At 41.0% G+C, this 20,964-nt stretch overlaps 1 protein-coding gene across 1 annotated transcript in view; it reads left to right on the top strand.

Moving 5' to 3' along the window:
• The window catches only part of CACNA1G (calcium voltage-gated channel subunit alpha1 G), a 270,527-nt gene that overhangs the window by 51,035 nt on the left and 198,528 nt on the right, over positions 1-20,964 (top strand). Inside the window, exon 8 of the mRNA XM_061616021.1 lies at positions 3,987-4,348. Coding sequence (XP_061472005.1) covers positions 3,987-4,348 — 362 coding nt within the window. The remainder of the gene's footprint in view (positions 1-3,986; positions 4,349-20,964) is intronic.

Raw genomic sequence — 20,964 nt, 5'->3', positions numbered from 1 at the left:
TTTACCTTAATCGCCAAATGTGTCATGAGGCGGCTGTGAACTGTTGGCAGTGGGCAGCTATCACTTGTCCTTTTTTCAGCTTCAAAGTTAGTCAGCAGACAGTCTCAGAATTGTAGATCTGCATACAGGTCAATAAATTATGGTGTGGAAATGAGCAGAATCTGGGATTTTCTTCTTTGGGTGAGGTTGGTATTAAAATGAAGAAATTCAGAGGATACTTTACCATCTCCCCACCCACTTAAGGAAGTGAAGTGAGATGTAATAGGATCAATTGTATTGCTATATAAATGTTTTAGAGTGTGTCCCCCTGCCCGCCTGCCCGCCTGCCCGCCCGCCTGCCCCAACTGTAGAGTAATACAGCAATTGAAGAGTGTTGACTTGCAGTGATGATATGCAGTGACCATTCTGACCTGATAGGCCTTGCTCCATAGAGTTGTACTTGCCCAGGCAGGGCCAGCTCCAGGTTTCTGGAGGCCGTTCAGCACAGGGTATCAGTGGGGCCTTCTCTCCTCCCTTTCCTTCTCAAAGCACATTCCTCCTCCCTTGTGGTCCCACTACTTTCAAAGAAAACAAATATTCGCCAATATTGCAACCTCCTCTTATAAAATAAAAAAGCAAACTTTTGATTTATTCTAATTTGTTGGGGTAAATTTACCTATTTTGTAGGCCTCAGCTCCTAAGATCTTATTCTGCCATGTTAATGATAGGCAGATTATATGAATAGTACCAGGGCCTGGAATCTTCCACAAAATGTACTGAGAAATAATCCTCATTTTTCTCTGTTTCTGTTGGCAGCTCTACTTTAATGTTTTCACAGACAAAAAAGTATGTGGGGGGGGGGTTGAAACCATCCTTTCCTGTCATTTGCAAAGATCTTTGAAAACAGCACTTCAGACAAACATTTCAATTTTCCACCAGGATTTTCTACTCACACAGGAAGCTGCCTTATACTGAGGCAGATCAGTGGTCCATCTAGCCCAGTACTGTCTACACTGACCAGCAGCAGCTCTCCAGAGTTTCAGGAAAGAGTCTTTCCCAGAAGGTCTCTCAGCTCCAGTCCCTGGTGGCACCTCTCCTACCTGGAGATGCCATTGGGGACTGAACCTGAGGGACCTTCTGCATGCAAGGCAGATGCTGCAATGGCCCTTTCCCTGCATTCACACCTTACCCAAATGCGCTGAGATATTAGAGGCATTCTAGAATTAATCCTAAACATCTTTATTGCCACGTGGCACTGTTATATCAGAGCACCAGGGCAAGCCAAGGACAGCACAGTAGACGAAAGGCTGCCCTTTTAAGCAAATACTATTTTTTAAATGTTAAAATTCCATTTCTAAAAAAAGGCATTCACAATAATTCAGCTAAATTTCACCTATATGTTAAGTGTGTATAGTGTACAAAAATGACACTAAAGGATACCTCTACATTATAGGGCTTACATGCAGAGAACCCTTCAGATACTGTAGACCCATATAAACACAGATGCAACACGATACTCCAGTATGCCTCAGAAACCCTCATAAAAATGTCTAATAACAGGAATCACCTTTGATGTCTAGTGCAGAATAAATACTCAGCACTAGTGGATATTTAATGCTATTAGTATTACTAACATAGCGCTTTGTATGAAGGACTGAAAAGGGGGCCTTTCTAGGGACAAACGATTAGTTTCTAAACATGCCGTGTTACCATTAAGCATCATAAATGTACAAGTTTCCAAGTTAAAGAGACACATGATAATGAGGACCTCCTGCCAGATCTGGTTTCAAATCCCTGCTCAGCCATGAAGCTTGCTGAGTGGCCTTGGCCACTAACTGTCTCTCAGTCTAACCTACCTCACAGGGGTGTTGAGAGGATAATATGGGAAGGGGAAGAACCATCTTTGAGCTCCTTATAGAAAAGGAAAGATATAAATGAAAATAATAATAGCAGCTTCCCAGCTACAACTCGGGTGGTGGGGAGGTGGTGGGGGGAAAGAGAGGGAATTCATATACAAAAGCCCCAGGACAGACCTGAACAATGGAAGTTTGCCTATAAAAGGAGAGGGAAGCTCTTAACACACATTCTCTCTCTCTCAGATCAGTGGGGCAAAGGGAATGAGGGGGTAGTGAGGCAATAACTATTACGTAATTAAGGCTGCAATCCAATGCATTTACCTGGGAGTAATTCCGATTGAACCCAATGGAGCTTATTTCTGAGTAGACGTTATTGGATTGCAGCCTGAGAAAACCAGGAAAGACTTCTTACCTTTGTCCCAAGCTCCACAGCCCACTCTTAGGCTGCAATCGTAACTACATTTACCTGGGAGAAATCCCTACTGAGCAGGACTTACTCTTGAGCAGAGATTAGAAAGACATAGTTAAGCTCTTTTTCAGTGCCTTCCTCCCCTCAGCATTGCTTCACTTCTGCTGCTAACAGGCCAGTAAGTTCCACCCCTCCTCCCTTGCCTGAAACTCATGACAGGTGGGGCAGCTTCTTCGCAACCGTCCTGGTGCTTCTCTTCTCTGGAAGCAATGAAGCTGAGCAGGACAGACTCTGCTGATGTAGAGCTGGTGGGCTTGCCTGCACAGCCACCCGCTGATTCCCTTCTCTGCTGCTGGCCTGCGCTTATCCCAGGAGGGCCCCCTGGGGCCCTGTGTGAGATCCTGGGCCCTCGCGCCAGTGCCCTACCTGGCCATGTGCTAGCGCCAGGCCTATGCCCAGGTATAGATAACTGAAGCTTCTGTATGAAGAAGATGTGATAAATTAAGTTGGAGAGCATTTCTAAACTTTAATATTTTGTAGAGTTTTGCAGATAGCCTTGGATTTCCTAAATGCCTCTTGCAGAAATATTCAAGAAAATGCATTTTAAAAAATGGAACTCCTATTGTAAAATTGTGTAATCCGCAAGCCTCTGACCCATTTTCTCTGTCAGCTCACATGCACACAAATGTCATTGTGATATCTAAATACTACAACATAATTCTACTCTTTATACTGAATCATGCTGAGATATCTAATGCATTCCCATAGTTAGGATGGCAGCCATTCATGGATCTCTTGCTATGTAGAGTAAGCTGCTTTCAAGTTCTTGCCTAGGGAGATTTTTTTACAAAGAAGCAGAATTGACCTAATTTCTACACCAGGTGTGGGAAACCTTTGGCCCTCCAGATGCTGCTGAACTGTAATTCCCATCAGCCCCAGCAAGCATGACCAACGGCCAGGGATGATGGGAGTTGTAGTTCAGCAACACCAAAGGTTCCCTACACCTGTTCTACATAGAGATTCTTTCGAATGAAACCCAGCCTGCACTCATTAGAATAGCTTACCGGCTGATGCATCTTTGTTCACTAGTGGGTAAGCCCGGGACCTAAGTAGGAGTGACAACAAACACACTGGCTGCAACTGAGATTGTGTCTAGTAGTTTCCCCATCTATAATACCTAGCAGAACTTAGCTTATCTTGTGATGCTCCACATCATTGGCTGCCAATTAACGGGGAGGGGGACACAGGGAAACACAGCCCATTTCGATCTCATAGCTTGCAATGAGTTCTTGAAGTTATGGAAGGGGAGGGAGAAACTACCATTTTCAGCAACAGTATATACACTTATAATGTCCAGTTTTCCCATCAGAGAAAAGCCCCTCTGCCTCACTTGATGTGCCACTTCTGTATTTCTATCCTCCTACCCCTTGCCCTCTTTGACTTGACTTCGGTTCTCATTAAATTGGGACTGACCTTTCTGAGCAGTGCTGGAGAATGAGAAAATTGGTTCTGTTTAGCTTCAAAAATTGCCAGTTTTTAAAAAATCTAATCAGTAATCTAGATGTATCCCCCTTCCATATAATCACTCAAGAGAGGCAGATGTTCTCCCCATATTTCTGGTATAAAATTATTGAGCTTTGAAAGGCTACAAATGGATACTGATGTTGTTAAGTAGTTTGGCTGCTCCAGAAAGGGATTGCCAAGATGGATGGTGAAATAATGTGTCTTTGTCATAATTTCAGGTCCTTGTCAAAGTTCCTGCAAGATTTCCAGCCAGTCTGGGAAACCTGAGAACAGTTGCAACCCAGATAGTTGCCCATACTGCATGAAGACCTTGGTTAATGATCCAGAGCTGACAGACCATGAAATGGGAGACTCTGACAGCGATGGGGTATATGAATTCACTCAGGATGCTCACTATAGCGATCAGAGGGATCCTCAGCGTTGGAAAGCCCGGGGAAGAAACACTTTAAAATGCCTAGCCTTCTGGAAGGTGATTTGCAAGACATTTCGGAAGATTGTAGATAGCAAGTACTTTGGCCGTGGGATCATGATAGCTATCCTGATCAATACCCTCAGCATGGGGATTGAGTATCACGAGCAGGTAAGTAGAGCCCTCTGTACTTTAGTAGTTAAAGTTAGACTCTCCCTATAGCAGAGGAACCCCAAAGGCTGATCTCATTAGCTTGATCCTGGTTCTGCTCTTAGCCCCTTGGGTGGAATATCATACCATACAGCATCGATTAACGTTAACCTCTTCCTTTATGCCTTGCTCCGCTTAGCTATGTTTGTCCTGCCTGTTGTTAAATGAAGCTGTGAAGCGCTACAAGGGCAACAAAGCTGGCAGATCTTGGGGGAGCACTTCTGTGTGTGCTGTTTAGCAGAGAGATCTGCACACTGCTGAATGGAGTTCAGTGATTCCACTTGTTGGCTTAAGTAATGTAGGCAAGTGAAACCATGTTTACCAGCTGTTGTCCTCTTTTTGCATTTTACAGTGATTGCAGCAGACGTCCACAAATTCGCCAAATGCCACAAAACTATTTGCTTACCTTAATAAATCATTTATATTTGATTTTGTAATAGCTACCTTGTGAGCAACATATCATGAAATATGCAAACTATACCATGAAATAAGTCCTGTAATTGCAGGCTTTTTTTTTTAATATAGTCTTTCCCATACAATTTAGATGGTGGTGTCTTCCCTTACTTAGAAATTTTGGTCGTATTATGGAGTGGTTTTGTTTAGAAATATGTCTGCTGTAACACACAGTTGATACGACCACAATGAAAAATATCATCATGGATTGCATTCTATTACTGGAAAGTGATAACATGGTCATCATTTATGGTCACTGATTTAAGACAGACCAGTAGTGTAGTGGCAAATTCAGAAGTGCAGGGTCCCATCATGTTAGTCACAGTCTCTGCCCTCCCCACTTTTTTTGCTGCGGGGTTGAGAATGAGATCCTTGTTAATGCCTTCTCCCACAATAACAGACATCCCTAGTAGCCAATAAACATGAAAGAGGATGAAAAAAATCTTCTCAGTGGCTGACTCGCCTCCTTTCACTCTGATTGGCTCCAATCAGCACGAAAAGAGAAGGAAGCATGTTAGAAGACTCTTCTCAGTGGCTAACACACTCCCCTTTCATGCTGATTGGCTTGTAGGATGCTGGAAACATAGGGGCCATGCCAGAACCCTGCTCCCAAAAAAGTAAGGGATCTAAGACCCACTGAGACCCCTGAGTCAGACTCACTTTCCATAGGTCTATGTCCGTGCAGTTCATCGTCAAAGGGTGAATCAAAGACTTTGGCTTCCAGTTCTGTCAAGCCTGACTTTCCCCCCTGGACATCAGATTGACTTTGTCCTCTGCTTCCTAAACAGAATCCTAAATTACTTTGGAATTGAAGTTTTATTTTAGAGGATACAGCCAATTTTAAATGTGATTTTCAACAGAGTCTTTCCTCTGGAAGAAATTCCAGAATATGAAATGAACAAATGTTGAGAAGATGGTTAGAGGCATCACGAAACCTGGTTGTGCATTCATTTTTTTTTTATAATTTTTTATTATTATTCAAATTTTTCAAAAGACAAACAAAACAAAGTCAAACAACAAAAACATAACAATACAACAAAAGAAAAAAAAATAGTTGACTTCCGATTTGTCACAGATCAGCTATAAGTATATAATATATATCAAACCTGTCCCTTAATATATACATACAGGATCACTTTTCTCCATAGGTTATCTTAGTTAATCGTCAAATCCCAATATCATCGTTTTATTTTGATCTTTCAACAAAAAGTCTAAGAGAGGCTTCCATTCCTTAAGAAATGTGTCTGTCGATTTTTCTCTAAGTAAACATGTCAATTTATCCATCTCTACTAAGTCCATTAATTTCAATAGCCATTCTTCCGTTGTTGGTGTTGATTCCATTTTCCACTTTTGTGCATATAATAATCTTGCTGCCGTAATCATATATAATATTATTCTTCCATATTTCTTTTCTATTTGCTTATCCATAAAACCCAATAAAAAAAATTCTGGTTTTGACTGAATATTTATCTTTAGAATTTTTTGCATCATCCTACCTATCTGTGCCCAAAATGATTTTGCCTTTTTACACAGCCACCACATATGATAAAATGATCCTTCTTCTTGTTTACATTTCCAACAAACATTAGAAACATTACTATACATTTTTGACAACTTTTCTGGAGTCATGTACCAACAATACATCATTTTATAGAATTTTTCTTTAAGATTATAGCATAATATAAATCTCAAGCCTTTTTTCCACATATTTTCCCATTGATCCATTTGTATGTTATAACCAAAATTTTTTGCCCACTTTACCATACACTCTTTTACTTGTTCTTCTTCCATATCCATTTTCAGCAAGAGTTTATACATTTTTGCAATTATATTTTCATCATTTGTACACAAACCTATTTCAAAATTAGATTTACTTATTTCAAACCCATACATTTTCTTATCCATTTTATATCTTTCTAACAATTGTAAATAGGCAAACCATTGAGAACTATATCCTTCCTTTATCAGTTGTTCTCTCTCTTTCATTATATATTCTCCATGTACATTTTCTAATAGTTCTTGATAAGTTAACCATTTCTCTTTTCCAGCCATTTCTCTTCTGTAAAAAGCTTCTTGACTTGAGACACATAATAGTATTTTCGAATAGAACCTTGGTTTATATCTATTCCATATTTTCAACAGAGGACGTCTTATAAAGTGATTATTAAAGTCTACATTTACTTTTACTTTGTCATACCATAGATATCCATGCCATCCCCACTTCAGGTTATGGCCCTCCAAATCCAATAGTCTTTTATTCCTCAATAAAATCCATTCCTTTATCCAGACTAAACAACAGGCAGCAAAATAAAGTCTCAGATTTGGTAATCCCAGTCCTCCTCTTTCTTTGGCGTCTTGTAGTAATTTAAATTTAACTCTTGGTTTTGCATTCATAAAGAACTCGTGTGACTTGGCAGTACCTATCCTACCACTCTCCCTGATCAAGCAAGGGCGGTCCACAGGCGGAAGCTTCTACCTGTATAGCTAATAAGGAATATCCATGTTAATCTGGATGTGCATAACTCTTCACATCATGATACTCATTTGGGCCTTATTCCACTGTCTGGATGCACATTTTGATGTGGGGTACTAATTATTTTGCAGAACTAGCTGCTTGCAGCTGTAGAGCTGAAATAGAGCCACGGATTCTCAGAAATTAGAGCTTTGGGAAGTAAGAGTCTGAGAGGAATTCCAGAATATGAAATGAACAAATGCTGAGAAGATGGTTAGAGGTATCTGTGGACCATTTCACACATTGCATAGTAGCTCATCCAAGCCTGTGCCCCAAAGCCTATTTTAACTTACTAATGGGTGTTTTTCTAACATGTATGATACATGTTACAACCACAAATCTGTCACATTCACACTTTGCATTTTCAGGGATACATTTAAAATATCTTAATTTCCCCAACCTGTTGCCTTCCAGATATTTTAGATGACAACTCCCCTCATCCCTAGCCATCGGCCGTACTGGCAGGGTCTGATGGGAGTTGCAGTCTAAAAGGTCTGGAGAGTGCCACTTGTGAAAGACTGTCTTAGGGGTATGCCTAAAAAAAATTCACGTGTGAAGCAGGCCTAAGGGGGCTGTCATATGTAGATGTTTATAGCTTAACTCTGACATTTGTTTATTTTTAATGAAAAGTAATCTTGGGAGGCTGGAAATTTGAGTGTAAGACAGTAGATGAGTGGGGCTGGACTCGTTATGTGCCAGTCATTTCCCCACTCAGGATATCTCCCCCAATGCTTTCCTGTCCTTAGGCACAAAGAGACATACTGGGGAAGAGCAGCTGGGGGGGGGGTAGAAAAAAGGCTGGCAGCATCCCTATCTCCCACCTTACCAGATAGTCCTCCTCTCAAATCCACAGCCTCATGGTTAAAATGAACACACATCTCCATGTAATATGTAGTTTGCCCCTACATTGGTGTCAGCTTTTTGTAAAACTATGAATTCACAAGTTGTTGTCAGTTTTTGCCTTTTACTTAAACCACATTCCTCTCCTGGCATTTTCAGAAAATTATCCGGCTTCAAACCTATGGACATTTAGGCTGCAATCTAAACTCCTGCTCCACCATGCTAGGGCTACTGGGAGGTAAATAAGATGAAGGTTGCTGCCCACAGAGTGATGTGTCACTCCTCCCCTGTGGAGCTCTCTGTTCCACCTGCTGAAAGCAGGTGGGATTCTCACCAGCAGAAGCCCATGAAAACATCCCAGATCAAGGCATTCTGGAAAGGAGGAGGGACTGAGTTGACCCAGGATCCACTGTATCCTCAGCTGGCTGCACTGCTGTCCCTTGATGGCATTTGGCCCAATCAAGCATCAGGCCTGATCACTACACCAGCCCCAGACTGGCCTAGTATGGAGCAGTTTTGCCTGCCCCATGCCCCAGCCAGTACAAGCAGCAAATGCAGCAGTGGCTATGCCACTCAGTCACACCTTGCTGTTGCCTGGCTGGGGTTAAGTTTGCTTTGCCCCTTAGAAGCAAGCTGCATTGAATATGTTCATGCCTCCTATTAAGCCTGTACAAGATGAGGCTGTCTTTCAAATATGCATATTTTTTCTTCTTTTTAATTTTTTTTCCTGTTGGTATAATCACTTGCTGTTGAGTCCAGCTGCATGTCTTCTAATTCCTGTTGCTCCCTATGTCAGAATGGTAGCTGCAAACTAAATTCTGCAGGTATAATTGTAGATCCTAGTGCCATCCTGGTGTATTAGTGCTTCAGTGGCTGTACATTATGGGGGCTGATGCCCATTTGGTGTGCTAAATATGTCCCTTCAAGCAAGCATGTTTTCTTAAATCTTAATGCAATGCGGCTGATTAACCTTTGTTTTCATTATACCTTAAAGGGAGAGGCACTCTTAGGTCCTACTGGTAAGATCTGTCACATGCTGTCTGACCTTCATTTCTTGACCTCACTCAAAATATGTCTTACCATAGCCTAAAGAAGGATGATGGATTGCTTTTGAAATTCATTATTCTTTTAATAATAATACCAAGTGGATCGTTTCTTTGGAGCCTTGGGGGAAACTAGAGAACTTGATGCAAAGTTCACATTCTATATTTTTGATCGTTTAAAACACAGATGGAAATGTCATCTCTGTCTAAGTCAGGTATTGCTTGCTCTGATGGGGAGACAGCTTTAGCAGATCTGCTGCCCTTCCTATTACCCTTCTTACCATAACAGAAAACCTACTAAGGGCATGCAAAGGAAGCAATCACATTGCCTGATGTACTTTCATCACACTGTTGAGAAAATTCAGTATCTTTGGCAACATCCACAGGAAAGAGTTTCCCATTAGAAAAGGGTGGGGAATGTATGGTCCTTCAGATGTTACTGGACTGCAACTCCCACTGGTCAACTGACATTGGCCATGCTGGCTGGGGGTGAGGGGAGTTGGAGTCCAACAACATCTTCAGGGTGCCAGGTTGGGGAAGGTTGTAGTAGTTAGCTTCCAATGCCTGCGTTATGGAGAGACATGGGTCTGCTAAGCAGTAGAACCTTTACCACTAGTGTCCCTAGGAATATGGATAGAAGATTATAATGTGATGCATACAGAGGGGCTTAAAATATGTCATAGCTGGAAGAATCTGGGACTGAGGCACAAGGATGATTGGTAAGTGAAGTACTCTATGGGTTTCAGTGTGCTATGTGCTATCTTCCAAAAAATAAAACAGTCTAGAAAATGTAATGTCCTAGTTTTTCCATGTTGAATCCCCCTTTTATTAATTCATCTGATTAAAGTGGCAGTAGAGAATAAGGAGATGTTTTTCTGTAAACTCCTGAGGCTTACAGTTCGCAGTTTCATAATCTGACAGTTATGAGATAGGGAATTAGAGCTGAGAATTGATAGCTCTGGTTTTTCTGCTGAGATTATAAATGGTGAATGTGACCTTTTCCCCCAAACTTAAGAGCAAACAAATCAACTTCACCAAATGTATCTTCATGGGTAGAGAAATTAAAGACCTTAAGAGCACTTGACTTTATTAGTTTTTATATCAAGGTCTCTTGCTTTTTCAATGCACATTTATGACATGAGCGTTTCCTTACACGCTGAACCCTGCCTTTGCCAGTTATATGAAGCTGAAGAGTTCAGTATGACAAATGTTGTTGATATTTATGCTGGGTCAAAAGTGCCTCCAAACCTTCACAACCTCTGGCTGCAAAAACCAGGAGACACTTTTGACAGTTTTAAGGGGGTAGGCTCCCACATTCTTTCAACTTTTGGTCGTTTATAATGGCCTGCAGCAGAGGCTTCTCTCTCTCCTGCTTCATTTTCTTTTCAAACACACTTTTCCACATAGGGCTCTCTGAGACCATGCCACCCCACAAGGCCTCTCTGTGGAAGGACACTATGTCATAACATAATGACCTTCCAGGCAGGCCTAGTTGGGATGCCAGCTATTGCCACACTGACAGCCTTAAAGCCTCATTCACAGACATAGTGGATGTTCTGTGAACAGCATTCCATCTCTGCACCCTGAATCTTTTCATATACTTCACACTGTGGAAGAGAAAGTAAAGGAAAGACCATAGCTTAGTGGGAGAGCACCTACTTTGCAAGCAGAAGGTCCCGGGTTCAGCCCCTGGCATCTCCTGTCTGAAACCCTGGAGAGCCAGAGCCAGAGCCAGTGCCAGTCAGTGGAGACCATGCTGAGTGAGATGGGCCAATGGTCTGATTCGGTGCAAGGCAGATTTCTGTGTTCCTGTTATCAGTTCCATCTACCTTGGAGTGGGGGTAAGCCAGAGCTGCCTATGGGAGCTTGATAGGAAGGTGTTAGTCCAGGCAAGGCCTAGGAGAGACAGGGAGGGGAAGCCAGCTCCCTGGCCACTCCAATCTGTGTCACGTCCTGGGTCCATCATGCACACTTGGCCCTTCACTGGCTTTTTCCTTCTCCCAAGGAGACTTCTGATAGTAAAGCTCTCTGGGCAGTATTCAACTAACTCATCCTATCAATGCAAGGATTATTGTAAGTGCAATGGGTCTTCCCTCCTCCTCCCCCTATGTGTACCCAGCACCTTCTCCAAATCTGCTTTGGAGAGTTGGGAGAACTCCTAAAACAGATTGAGGGGGTGTGCAGGGGGAGACGGTGGGGAAAGTTCCATTGCGCTAGTGGTAGTCCTTGCACTGACGGCACCCTGACTTATAGCTACATTGAATACAATTGTCTGGCTGCCAGATAAGAGCACCACTCCACTGATCCTGAATTTCTTGCGGGATTCAATGCTGCCTCAGTTGCTGGAGGGCTGGGGAGTGAAGGGGGAGAGTCATGGGTCAAGGTGGGGGTCTGGGCAAAGTGTATGGGATTATCGAGGGGGTCAGGCAAGGTGTCTTTGTGGCTGGGTAACTCAGGCTTTTCTATGGTGACAGCATTTTCTGAAGGATCCCCAGTTCTATATTTTCATTCTACTTTTCATTTTTAAAAAATCACAAAGCGTTTACAGCACAATGTGAAAAATGCAATAACATCAACACCTACACAATAATAATCCTAAAAACAGTAATTCCAAAGCAAACAGATTAAGAATAGACTGGCATGAATTGCCAGCAAAGACTTCGGGGGATAAATGAGTTTTGACCAGACACCAAAAGACTATCAATGAGAGTGCCTGCCGAAACTCAGAGGAGAGATGTTTCCATAGAGAAGGTGTCACTGGAGAAAAGGCCATTTCCCTAGTTGCCACAAGATGGACCTCTGTAGGCAGTAGCATGACCAGGACAGCCACACTAGCTGACCTCAGTGACCAGGCAGGATGATATGGGAGAAGACCTCCCAAATTGCTTAGAGTTTTGTAAGTCAATATAACAAAACCCTAGGCCAGTAGCATATTAGAAGCCAGAACAGCTCCTTTAAGAGAGGGATTACATGTGCACAATAGGGTGCTCTAGTTAGCAGTCTTGCTGCAGCATTCAGAGCTAGCTGCAGCTATTGTACCAGTCAAAAGGGCAGCCCCACAGAGATTGCACTACAGTAATCCAGGCTTGAGGTTACCAGTGCATGAGTCACAGTGGCAAGGCTATCTCTGTCCAGGAATGGTAGTAGCTGGCGAGCCAGCCAGAGCTAGTTGCTGTGCCCACTTGGGACTCCAGTGACAAGGGTGGATCTAAGAGCATCTCCAGGCACCCCTGAACTATGCACCTGCTCCTGTGGGTGGAGTGGGACCACCTCTAGAACAGGCAATTTACCAAATTCCCAGACCTGAGAACCACCAACCCACAAGATTGTCTTGTCAGGATTCTGTCTCAGGTAATTGGCCCTCATCCAACCTACCACTTAATCTCAAGACTGGTCCAGGACTTGCACAGCCATGCCTGACTCAGATGTAACAGAGAAACAGAGCTGGATATCATCAATACACTGATTACATTGTGCTTCAAATCCTGTAATGACTGCTCCTAATGGCTTGAACAGCATTGGGGCAAGCACTGGGTATCTAGCAGCACCCCACATCACAATTGTCAGGGGTACAAAACAGTCACCCAGTGCTACTCTCTAGAAATAGCTCTGTAAGTTGGAGCACAACCGTTATAAAATAGTGCCTCCACTACTGACTTCACCGGACGAGGTTCCCCTGGAATCACACTAGGGCTGAAGGACTCTGACACTAGTCCTCCCTTTAAACTCTCTCTCTCAGGAGAACAAAAAGGGAGAGCAATGTAAATTTTAGAGTCCCCATTAAATGTGCATGATAACCAACTCCTTTTTATATATTTTTAAAATGAACTTAAAAACTTTTGGAAGTTTTGCCCATTATTTCTGAATATGTGTCCCTAATGAGCCATTCTCATGAACATCATACTAATAAATAAATAAATAAAAGAGGAAATCTCAGAACATTCATTTTTAGGAAGATCAGCTATTCCTTAGAAAGAAGAAGCTGTCATAATTACTTAAATCATCGTATAAGCCACCCTTAACCAGGTTTCCATAATAAGGAGAAATTGGAAGTTTGTTATTAATAGAAATAATTAGCACACTTCCCCCACATTTTAGATTTACAGAGTTTTAAAAATGGGGAAATAATATACTGAGAAATTTCAAGGATCATGTTAGTGGAATGAGACACTTGGATACAGCTGTATTGAACCACAGTGCCCAGGTCCATTCTGTGAAGATTAATGGTATGCTCTCTCTGTACACCATCTAGCAAAGAGAATTAGTATCTCTGCTATCACATCTGTCTACATAATGTTAACTGCTTTGCCACCCCCAGCAATAAAGAAACTTGACCCCACCAATTATTTTGAGCAGAGGACCTCCTAACATGCTGGAAATCAATTGATCTGAAGACACAATTATGATGGCCAGAGCTAAAATTGGCCTCCAATAGTAACCTAAGGGTTAGATGAAACATGGTTGGAGGCATGGCAGAGATCCCATTAGGACAAACCACATGGTAACAGCAAGGAACTGTAAAAGCAGCAAATAAACCAGTTTCTTCACATTTAATCTTAAATAACCAAGCAAAGAGATAATTAAGAGTCCTGAAGGAACAGCCTGCAGTGGTTGGGGGAATGTTAGCAACAATGGTTTAATTACAGGGAAGAGGAAGTAACAGAGATAAATGTAGGGTCTAAAGAAGGCTTGGGAGCTTTGCTTACCAACCTCAATAAAAAAACAGCAAAAAAAAAAAGCCACTGGTGAGTATGTTTTAAACATACTGACTTTTGAGAATTGTTAAAGTCAGTCCAAACAGAAGGGGAAAAGCAGACTGAAAGGCAAATATGTGATCTGAAGGGGCATACCATTCATTCATTCATTCATTTGCCACGTAATACTAAGACAGTCTCTAAGCAGTTTACAATATATATATATTGTTATAGGATTTGAGTTCCCTTTCCAGCCTCTGATATTGAATCTGGTAGAGGGAGTTAGCAGAGAAACCTACTGAACTGATCTTGTTCCCTGGATGGACCAATTTGCATATGTAAGGATGTGGCCCAGAGAAGTTCTTTTGCTATAGGAACTCTTGCAGGAGACTGATCCTTCCCCCCACAAGAAAATAGTTGGAGTGAGAGTTAGTCTAGGTGTGGAGCTGGAAGCTAGAAAAGACACAAGAGAGGCTTGCTTGTTCTCTGAGCTGAATCCCAAGCCATGCCTTTGGAGTGCCTCCCTGGTGGGAAGGTAAGATCTGATGGACCATTAATGCTGAGAACCCCTCCATCTTATGCTCAGGTTGTATATATGTGTAAATAAACCATATATCCTAAAGACTCTACAGTTTCCACTGGCCTTCATTCCAAGGAAACCAAATCCTGAGTAAGCACAGGAACACCTGGAAATCTTGTTCCACTTGGAAATTGGGGTGCACACAACAATATATATAACAAACAATGAAATGGAAAAACTGCAAACAATACAATACAAAACTTCAGTACAATGCAACATAGAAAAATAAAATCCCCAAAGAAGCAAAAATATAGCAGCACATTTTGAAACATTTTAAGAATCAGGGATCTTCCTTCTTTGGCCCACCTCTTGCCAAGGCACATCCTGACACTAAATGCATCATGAAATCTCTTCTTGCTACAGTTGTAAGAAGGTAGAGCACTGGTTTCTTCTAACAAACAACTGAATATGAATTTGCTCTCATTGAGGTCTTCACTTCCCATTCGCCCCCATTACCTCTCATACTGTGGCAGTGGCAACACACAGTCAGCCAAGGTTGGAATCTCAAATATTTGCATGAGACCAAGCTAGGTCCATAGAGACAGCTACAGCAGGAGCACTAGAACTATAGTGCCAGGTGTTTAGCTGTGCCTAAGCCAGACAGGTCCCAGACAGTCAAGCCTGAAAGAGGGGGAAGAAGAGCAAGAGAAACAAAACCTGTGTTTGTGGCAGGAGCTGTAGACTGGCCTGCTGTGATAAAACTGCTGGTAAGCAATTGTTTGAAAGCCTAGAAAAGGAAGTAATTCAATAGGAGGGCTTTCTTAAAAAAAACCAACAAAGAAAACCTCTCAAAACTGTAGCTAATGTGCACACTCAGTTTGCAAAATACCAGTGTAACCTTTTCAGGCACTTTTTAAGCTCATTTCAGAGTTTTAAAGCTTAATCCTTAGTGCATCGAACAGTAGGGGTCTTGAGCAAGTGACTGTACAAATGTTGTAAAGTTGGCACAAAGTAACATTAAAACCTAATAACCACTGCAGCATGAAAATATCACCCATCTGTGCTACAGTGTGTAAGGGAAATGTGCCTGCAAAATGGATCAGAAAGGAATATGTCTACAAGAGAATTCAGGCAAGAATTCTTGTAAAAATGTGGCTTATTCTTGTAACACTCCTAATTTGTGCATAAGAACTGTTGATTAAGGTGCAGCATCTCTAGCCGGCCAAGATCTGCAGCAGGTATGAGTAACTTACTGGCTCACTTCCTTGATCTAATCTTTTCCCTCTGATTTGTTACTTTGCTTCTCTACCTCCTGTGGCGCCAGTAGCTAATTAGAGAAGAAAGAAGACCTCTCCATCTAGGGTGCCATCTGATCATTTGCAGAGGGGTAGGACAGAATGATCCCACAGTTTACAGAGTCTTTGTTTTTTCACTTATGCATCCTAAGCAATATTATACTGGCTCTGCCTTGTTCCTTTATACATGAAGAGGAGGAGGAGGAGGAAACTCAACTAGTTTCAATTTCCTTCACTTTAGAAAGGTTATAGACTGTCGATTGTTGGCCATACTGGATGGGGCTGATGGAGGTTTGAGTTCAGCAACATCTGGAGGGTGCAGGATCCCCAGCCTGGTCTATCTCAACTACTCAGTGGCTTTTATGGTAATGATGGCTGTGGGTAAAACCAAGTGAACCTCTGCTTTCTTAAGCCTGCAGAAGCTCACGAAATCACCTTTTGGATTCAAGAAAGCACCTTTCAGTTAATTTTAGGGACTTAGTCAATAATGTTTATACTATATTCATCATAATCAAGAAATGGATCCATCATAATCAACAAAGGTTGGCCCAGTTGGGCACTTTCATTGGGATTTGTTGTTGTTGTTTCTATCAAGAATATTTCTACCTCACCTTTGATTCTTGGACCTCCAAGGTGGCTTACATCAAAAAATATAAAACAATAATTTAAAGCATTAACATATACAAACCAGGGTTCGAATCACTGCTTGGCCATAAAGCTCACTAGGTAACCTCGGGCCAGTCACTGTCTCTCAACATAATGTACCGCACAGGACTGTTGTGATGATAACGTCAGGAGGGGGAGAACCATGTTTGTATGCCACCTTGAGCTCCTTGGAGGAAAGGTGGGATAAAAATGTAATAATAAATAAGTATAGATGTAAATAAGCCAAGTACACTAAAAATGTACAGCTTATATAGGGCCAAATTTTGATTAAACAAGTTAGTGCTGCTCACTGAATGAGAAGAAGCAAGGAAGCTATGGGCACCTCTCTTGGAAGAGCATTCCATAATTGAGGTGGCATGACTGAAAAAGTTCTATGTCTAGAGCCCACCTACACCACACCTCTGACAGTGGGAGAACACAGAGCAGAGCCTCAGATGGTGATCAAGACATAGAAGCAGGTTTATGTGGGTGGAAGCTACACTGCAGTTATCCTGTTCCCAGGTCAGAATCCCCCCAGCCTCTCCTCAGGTATTCTTTTTTTTTTTTTTTACAATAATTTTTATTCAAATTTTCATAAAACATACAAAACAAAATCATAAAACATTCAAAGACAAAAAACAAAACAAAACAAAAATGAGTAAACAAAAAAATAAAATGTTGACTTTCCATTTGTCGCAGATCAAATCAGTTGTAGGTCTACAATATATAACAATCCTGTCTCTTAAATTATATTATAAAATCACTTTCCTCCAGTAGTTATCTTAATTAATCATCAAATCTCATAAACATTACTTTATTCTTTCCACAAAAAGTCAAAGAGAGGTTTCAATTCTTTAAGAAATATATCTATCAATTTTTCTCCAAATAAACATGTCGATTAATCCATCTCGTTAATAATAATAATAATCTTATTGTCATAACCATAGTCCAAATAAACATATTGATTAATCCATCTCATCAAAATCTGTTAGGTCCAATAATTTCAATAGCCATTATTCCATTATCCATATTAATTCCATCTTCCATCTTCAATAGTCCTGTTAAGTCCAGTAATTTCAGTGTCCAATCTTCCATTATCAGTATTCCATAATAATCTTGCTGTCATAGCCATAGTCATATAATAAGAGTCTGATGGGAATTTCCTCTATCCCAAATATTTTCTTGCCATCAATTCTGAATAAGTTGCTGAAATATTGTTGTAAAGTCATATCTGTGTTCTTCTTTTTTACAAAATGCACTGGCTCATCTCTTGAGAGTTTTTCCATTGTCACATGGCTGCAGTTAATTCCATAGATTTTCTCTATATCAAGCTCCATCACGTCATTCCAGTCCAGAAGATTATCCAAGCCATTGATAACTTTATCTCTAATATCTTCATTAATTTCTTCAGAGATAACGTTAAATTCCAAACAGTAGATTTTATTTCTAATATCCATAAACTCCAGATCTTTTTCCAATTCCACATTTGTTCCAATCTCCAGGGCTTGTATCTTCCCTTTATTTTTTCTTTTCTCATCTCTGATCTCATTCTCCTCTCTCACAGGATCCCCTATTTCTTTAAGCTCCTGCGTCATTTTGCTCAGTTCAATTTTCAGCTCCTTACTGCCCTGTCGCAGGGTTTGTTTCGTTATCTCAATCTCATCCATTATTTTCTGAAACATAATTACTTCCAGATTCTCAGCCACTTTCTTGATTGCCATTTTTAAAACCACGAAAACAAAACAAAACAAAAATAAAGAAGAACCACTTCTTATTTCAGCAACAATTGGGTTAATATTCCAGGCTTGATGACATCACAGTATAAACAGAGCAGCCTGCCTTATCTCTCTATGTTCAAGAACACAAAACAAATTTAGTTCCCAGCATCAAAACAGTTAGTGGCGTCGTGAAGAAGCAGATTCGTCAAAATAAAATAGACCAAAAAGAGAATAGTCCCAGACAATATAATGTTCCTCGGAATAGAAATCCCTCTTCTGTTTATATCTTTAGAATGCACTTCCAAGTCAGCTTTTTGCAATAGAAACAGAGATAAGCTGTTAATTTCGTGAATAACAGAGAAGAGTTATAGCTCACCCAGAAGTTCTTTAAAGCTGATTCATTTGACAAATCTCTTTTTGCTGCAACAATTTAAACCAAGTAAAAAAAATAATAGAAAGAAGGGTGCTTGCCTGTTAGTCCGTTTTCTCTTTGAAGAAAAGATAAACGTATCGCATTAATCAGATAGAGCTTGTTCGGAAGTCCGTCCGGCATTGCTGGCTGGACCTTTTCTCATAAATTAATGAAATCCAGTCCTCCCAACAAAAACAGGGTTTTGAGGTTGATCTCTACGTTTCTCCCTGCCCGGGAGAAATTTCATCAGTCAAAAAAAAAATGTTCTGACTGATTTATATCTGAATAAGCTTCTTTTGAGGCGGGAGCCCGTCTCAAAAGCAGGCACAAGCGAAGTCACCCTTCCCGGAAGTCCTCCTCAGGTATTCTGAATGTTTATGTGGGCAAGTGGCCAAGAAATTATATGGCTGCTTTGACGGGACACAGCCACAGCATGCTCCCACTCATTGCTCCTGTCATTATGCAGCACTAGAGGTCTCTATGAATTGGCTTTGGCTGGAAAGCGCACAAGTAAGGATCAGATATGGTGGCATTTCTCCTTTTTAGAACTTTGAAAGTCAAATCAAGGTCACTGTGGTGTGTGAGGAGATGCACACATACACTCTTTTCATGCTGTATTAATTTCCTCCTTTAAAAAAAAATGCAAACAAGTATTTTGACCACACGTTGTCTTTCATTGATTATCCTGTCACTTACAATAATAGCAGAGTGGTTATTTATAGTAGTTATATTTTGTTTTTTTCTGCTGTTTATGTCATTACAATGTTGTTGGCCAAATGTAGAACTCTGCAGCTCACTCTCAGCCCCTTACTACAAATATTCATTCTGGGTTTTCTGGACATAGTTCTGGAGTTATTGGAGTCAGTGGGGGTTTGTGTGTGTGTGTGTGTGTGTGTGTGTGTATAAGTACCATTTTTAGTACACTTTTGTGTCTACTTCTGGCTTCTGCTTGGATCCACTCTAGCCAATGTTCTTGGATTCATGGATTGTCGTTGGTGCTGATGTACAATATCACCTCTGAGCTCAAAATGGCCCATTTCGCAGTAGTGGGTTTTCTTTTACATTTATTGCTTACTCATGGAAATCAGGTACAAAAAGGGCAGATGCCATCTTGAGTTGTTTTAGCAAAAGCCAGTATTTTAAGTATATAAAAAAGTTAACAATGCCACTTTCTGTGTAGCTCTGGTTATACTCCATACAGGTCCTATATCAGTTTGCGCATCCCACCATACTAAGCAGAATATGGATTAATTTGAAAGAAAGACTGTATATCAAAGATTAGCACAAGCCATGTGCTAAACCCCTTGTGTACATTCTTCTTCTTTATGATGGTTTCTAAACTTCATTGACAATAATGGTTCTGAAGCAAATGTTCTTGGCTATGGGTGTGGGCTAATAAGGATCCACTTTCTATTATCACCAATTATTACCACTGCAGGCACTTAACTTTCTCTGTGTCTAGGAATTCCCACAGTCACAACAATTCACAAACCATTGAATCATGTAGTGCTATGCCATTGTAAAGGACGGTCCAGAATTTCAGGTAGAGGCTGTACATAAGGATTTGTGAATCAACAATTACAGCAGGTTCTCTCTGATTGTGGGATTTACATAATCTCCACAATCAAATGGTTGGATCAGATGTTTTAATTAAAACCTCCTTTGTGAACATGATCTTGAATATGCCTCATTGGAGTTGTTTCAAATTAATCTAATACTGTCAGGACTCAAGTAGTACTGGGTTTTGAGATGGTGACAGGAGCTCTGTTAGATGAGGATGTCTGAAGATGTTAGATGCCCAAAGGAAGGAAACTATGGGGAGTTTAGCTGCAGCAGCCAAGGATGTCCCCTTACACCAGTAGGCCAGAGTGGATCCTGTAGGATTCCCTAACTCCTATAAAGGTTCTGGGTTGGATTTGCTCACTAGTCTATGCAACTATGAAACATGCCCTGCTGACTGCAGATCACCTCCTCCTTGTTTCCTATCTACATTTACCTTTCCCCTACCCTCAGCTGTGCTGAAGTGAGTCTTGCATAAAGCCCCATCTTCAAATAATGATGCATCTCTATGTATATGGTTTGGCACAAATCCCATTTTGCTGCATATGAATATACTGCCATCTTTACTGCTTATGTGCCAGCATTCTTTTGCCAAGTGATCAAAATTCTGACATAATTTTTGCCACTTTTCCCTGTGTTCCTGTCTGTTCTCTTTGCCCATCACAGAGCTTGTGTGAATATTCAGTTTAAATCCCTGAGCAAGGCCAGCTAAATAGATTAGATTGATATAGGGGAGAGGGAACACAGTGCCTTATAGATTTTGTATTCACAACATTTTATTTGCTTGTTGTTTAAACAGGAATTATTCTTATTAAAGATTTGCTGTTGGAACCTAGTGAAATAAAATCAATGTTAATGGTAGCTATTGGAATGGTTAACCATCAT

The sequence above is a fragment of the Rhineura floridana genome, chromosome 3 (genome assembly GCF_030035675.1).
Source record: "Rhineura floridana isolate rRhiFlo1 chromosome 3, rRhiFlo1.hap2, whole genome shotgun sequence".
In the NCBI taxonomy this organism is placed as follows: Eukaryota; Metazoa; Chordata; class Lepidosauria; order Squamata; family Rhineuridae; genus Rhineura; species Rhineura floridana.
Note: the sequence above shows the minus strand (reverse complement) of the source record. Positions and strands in the feature narration are given on the sequence as shown.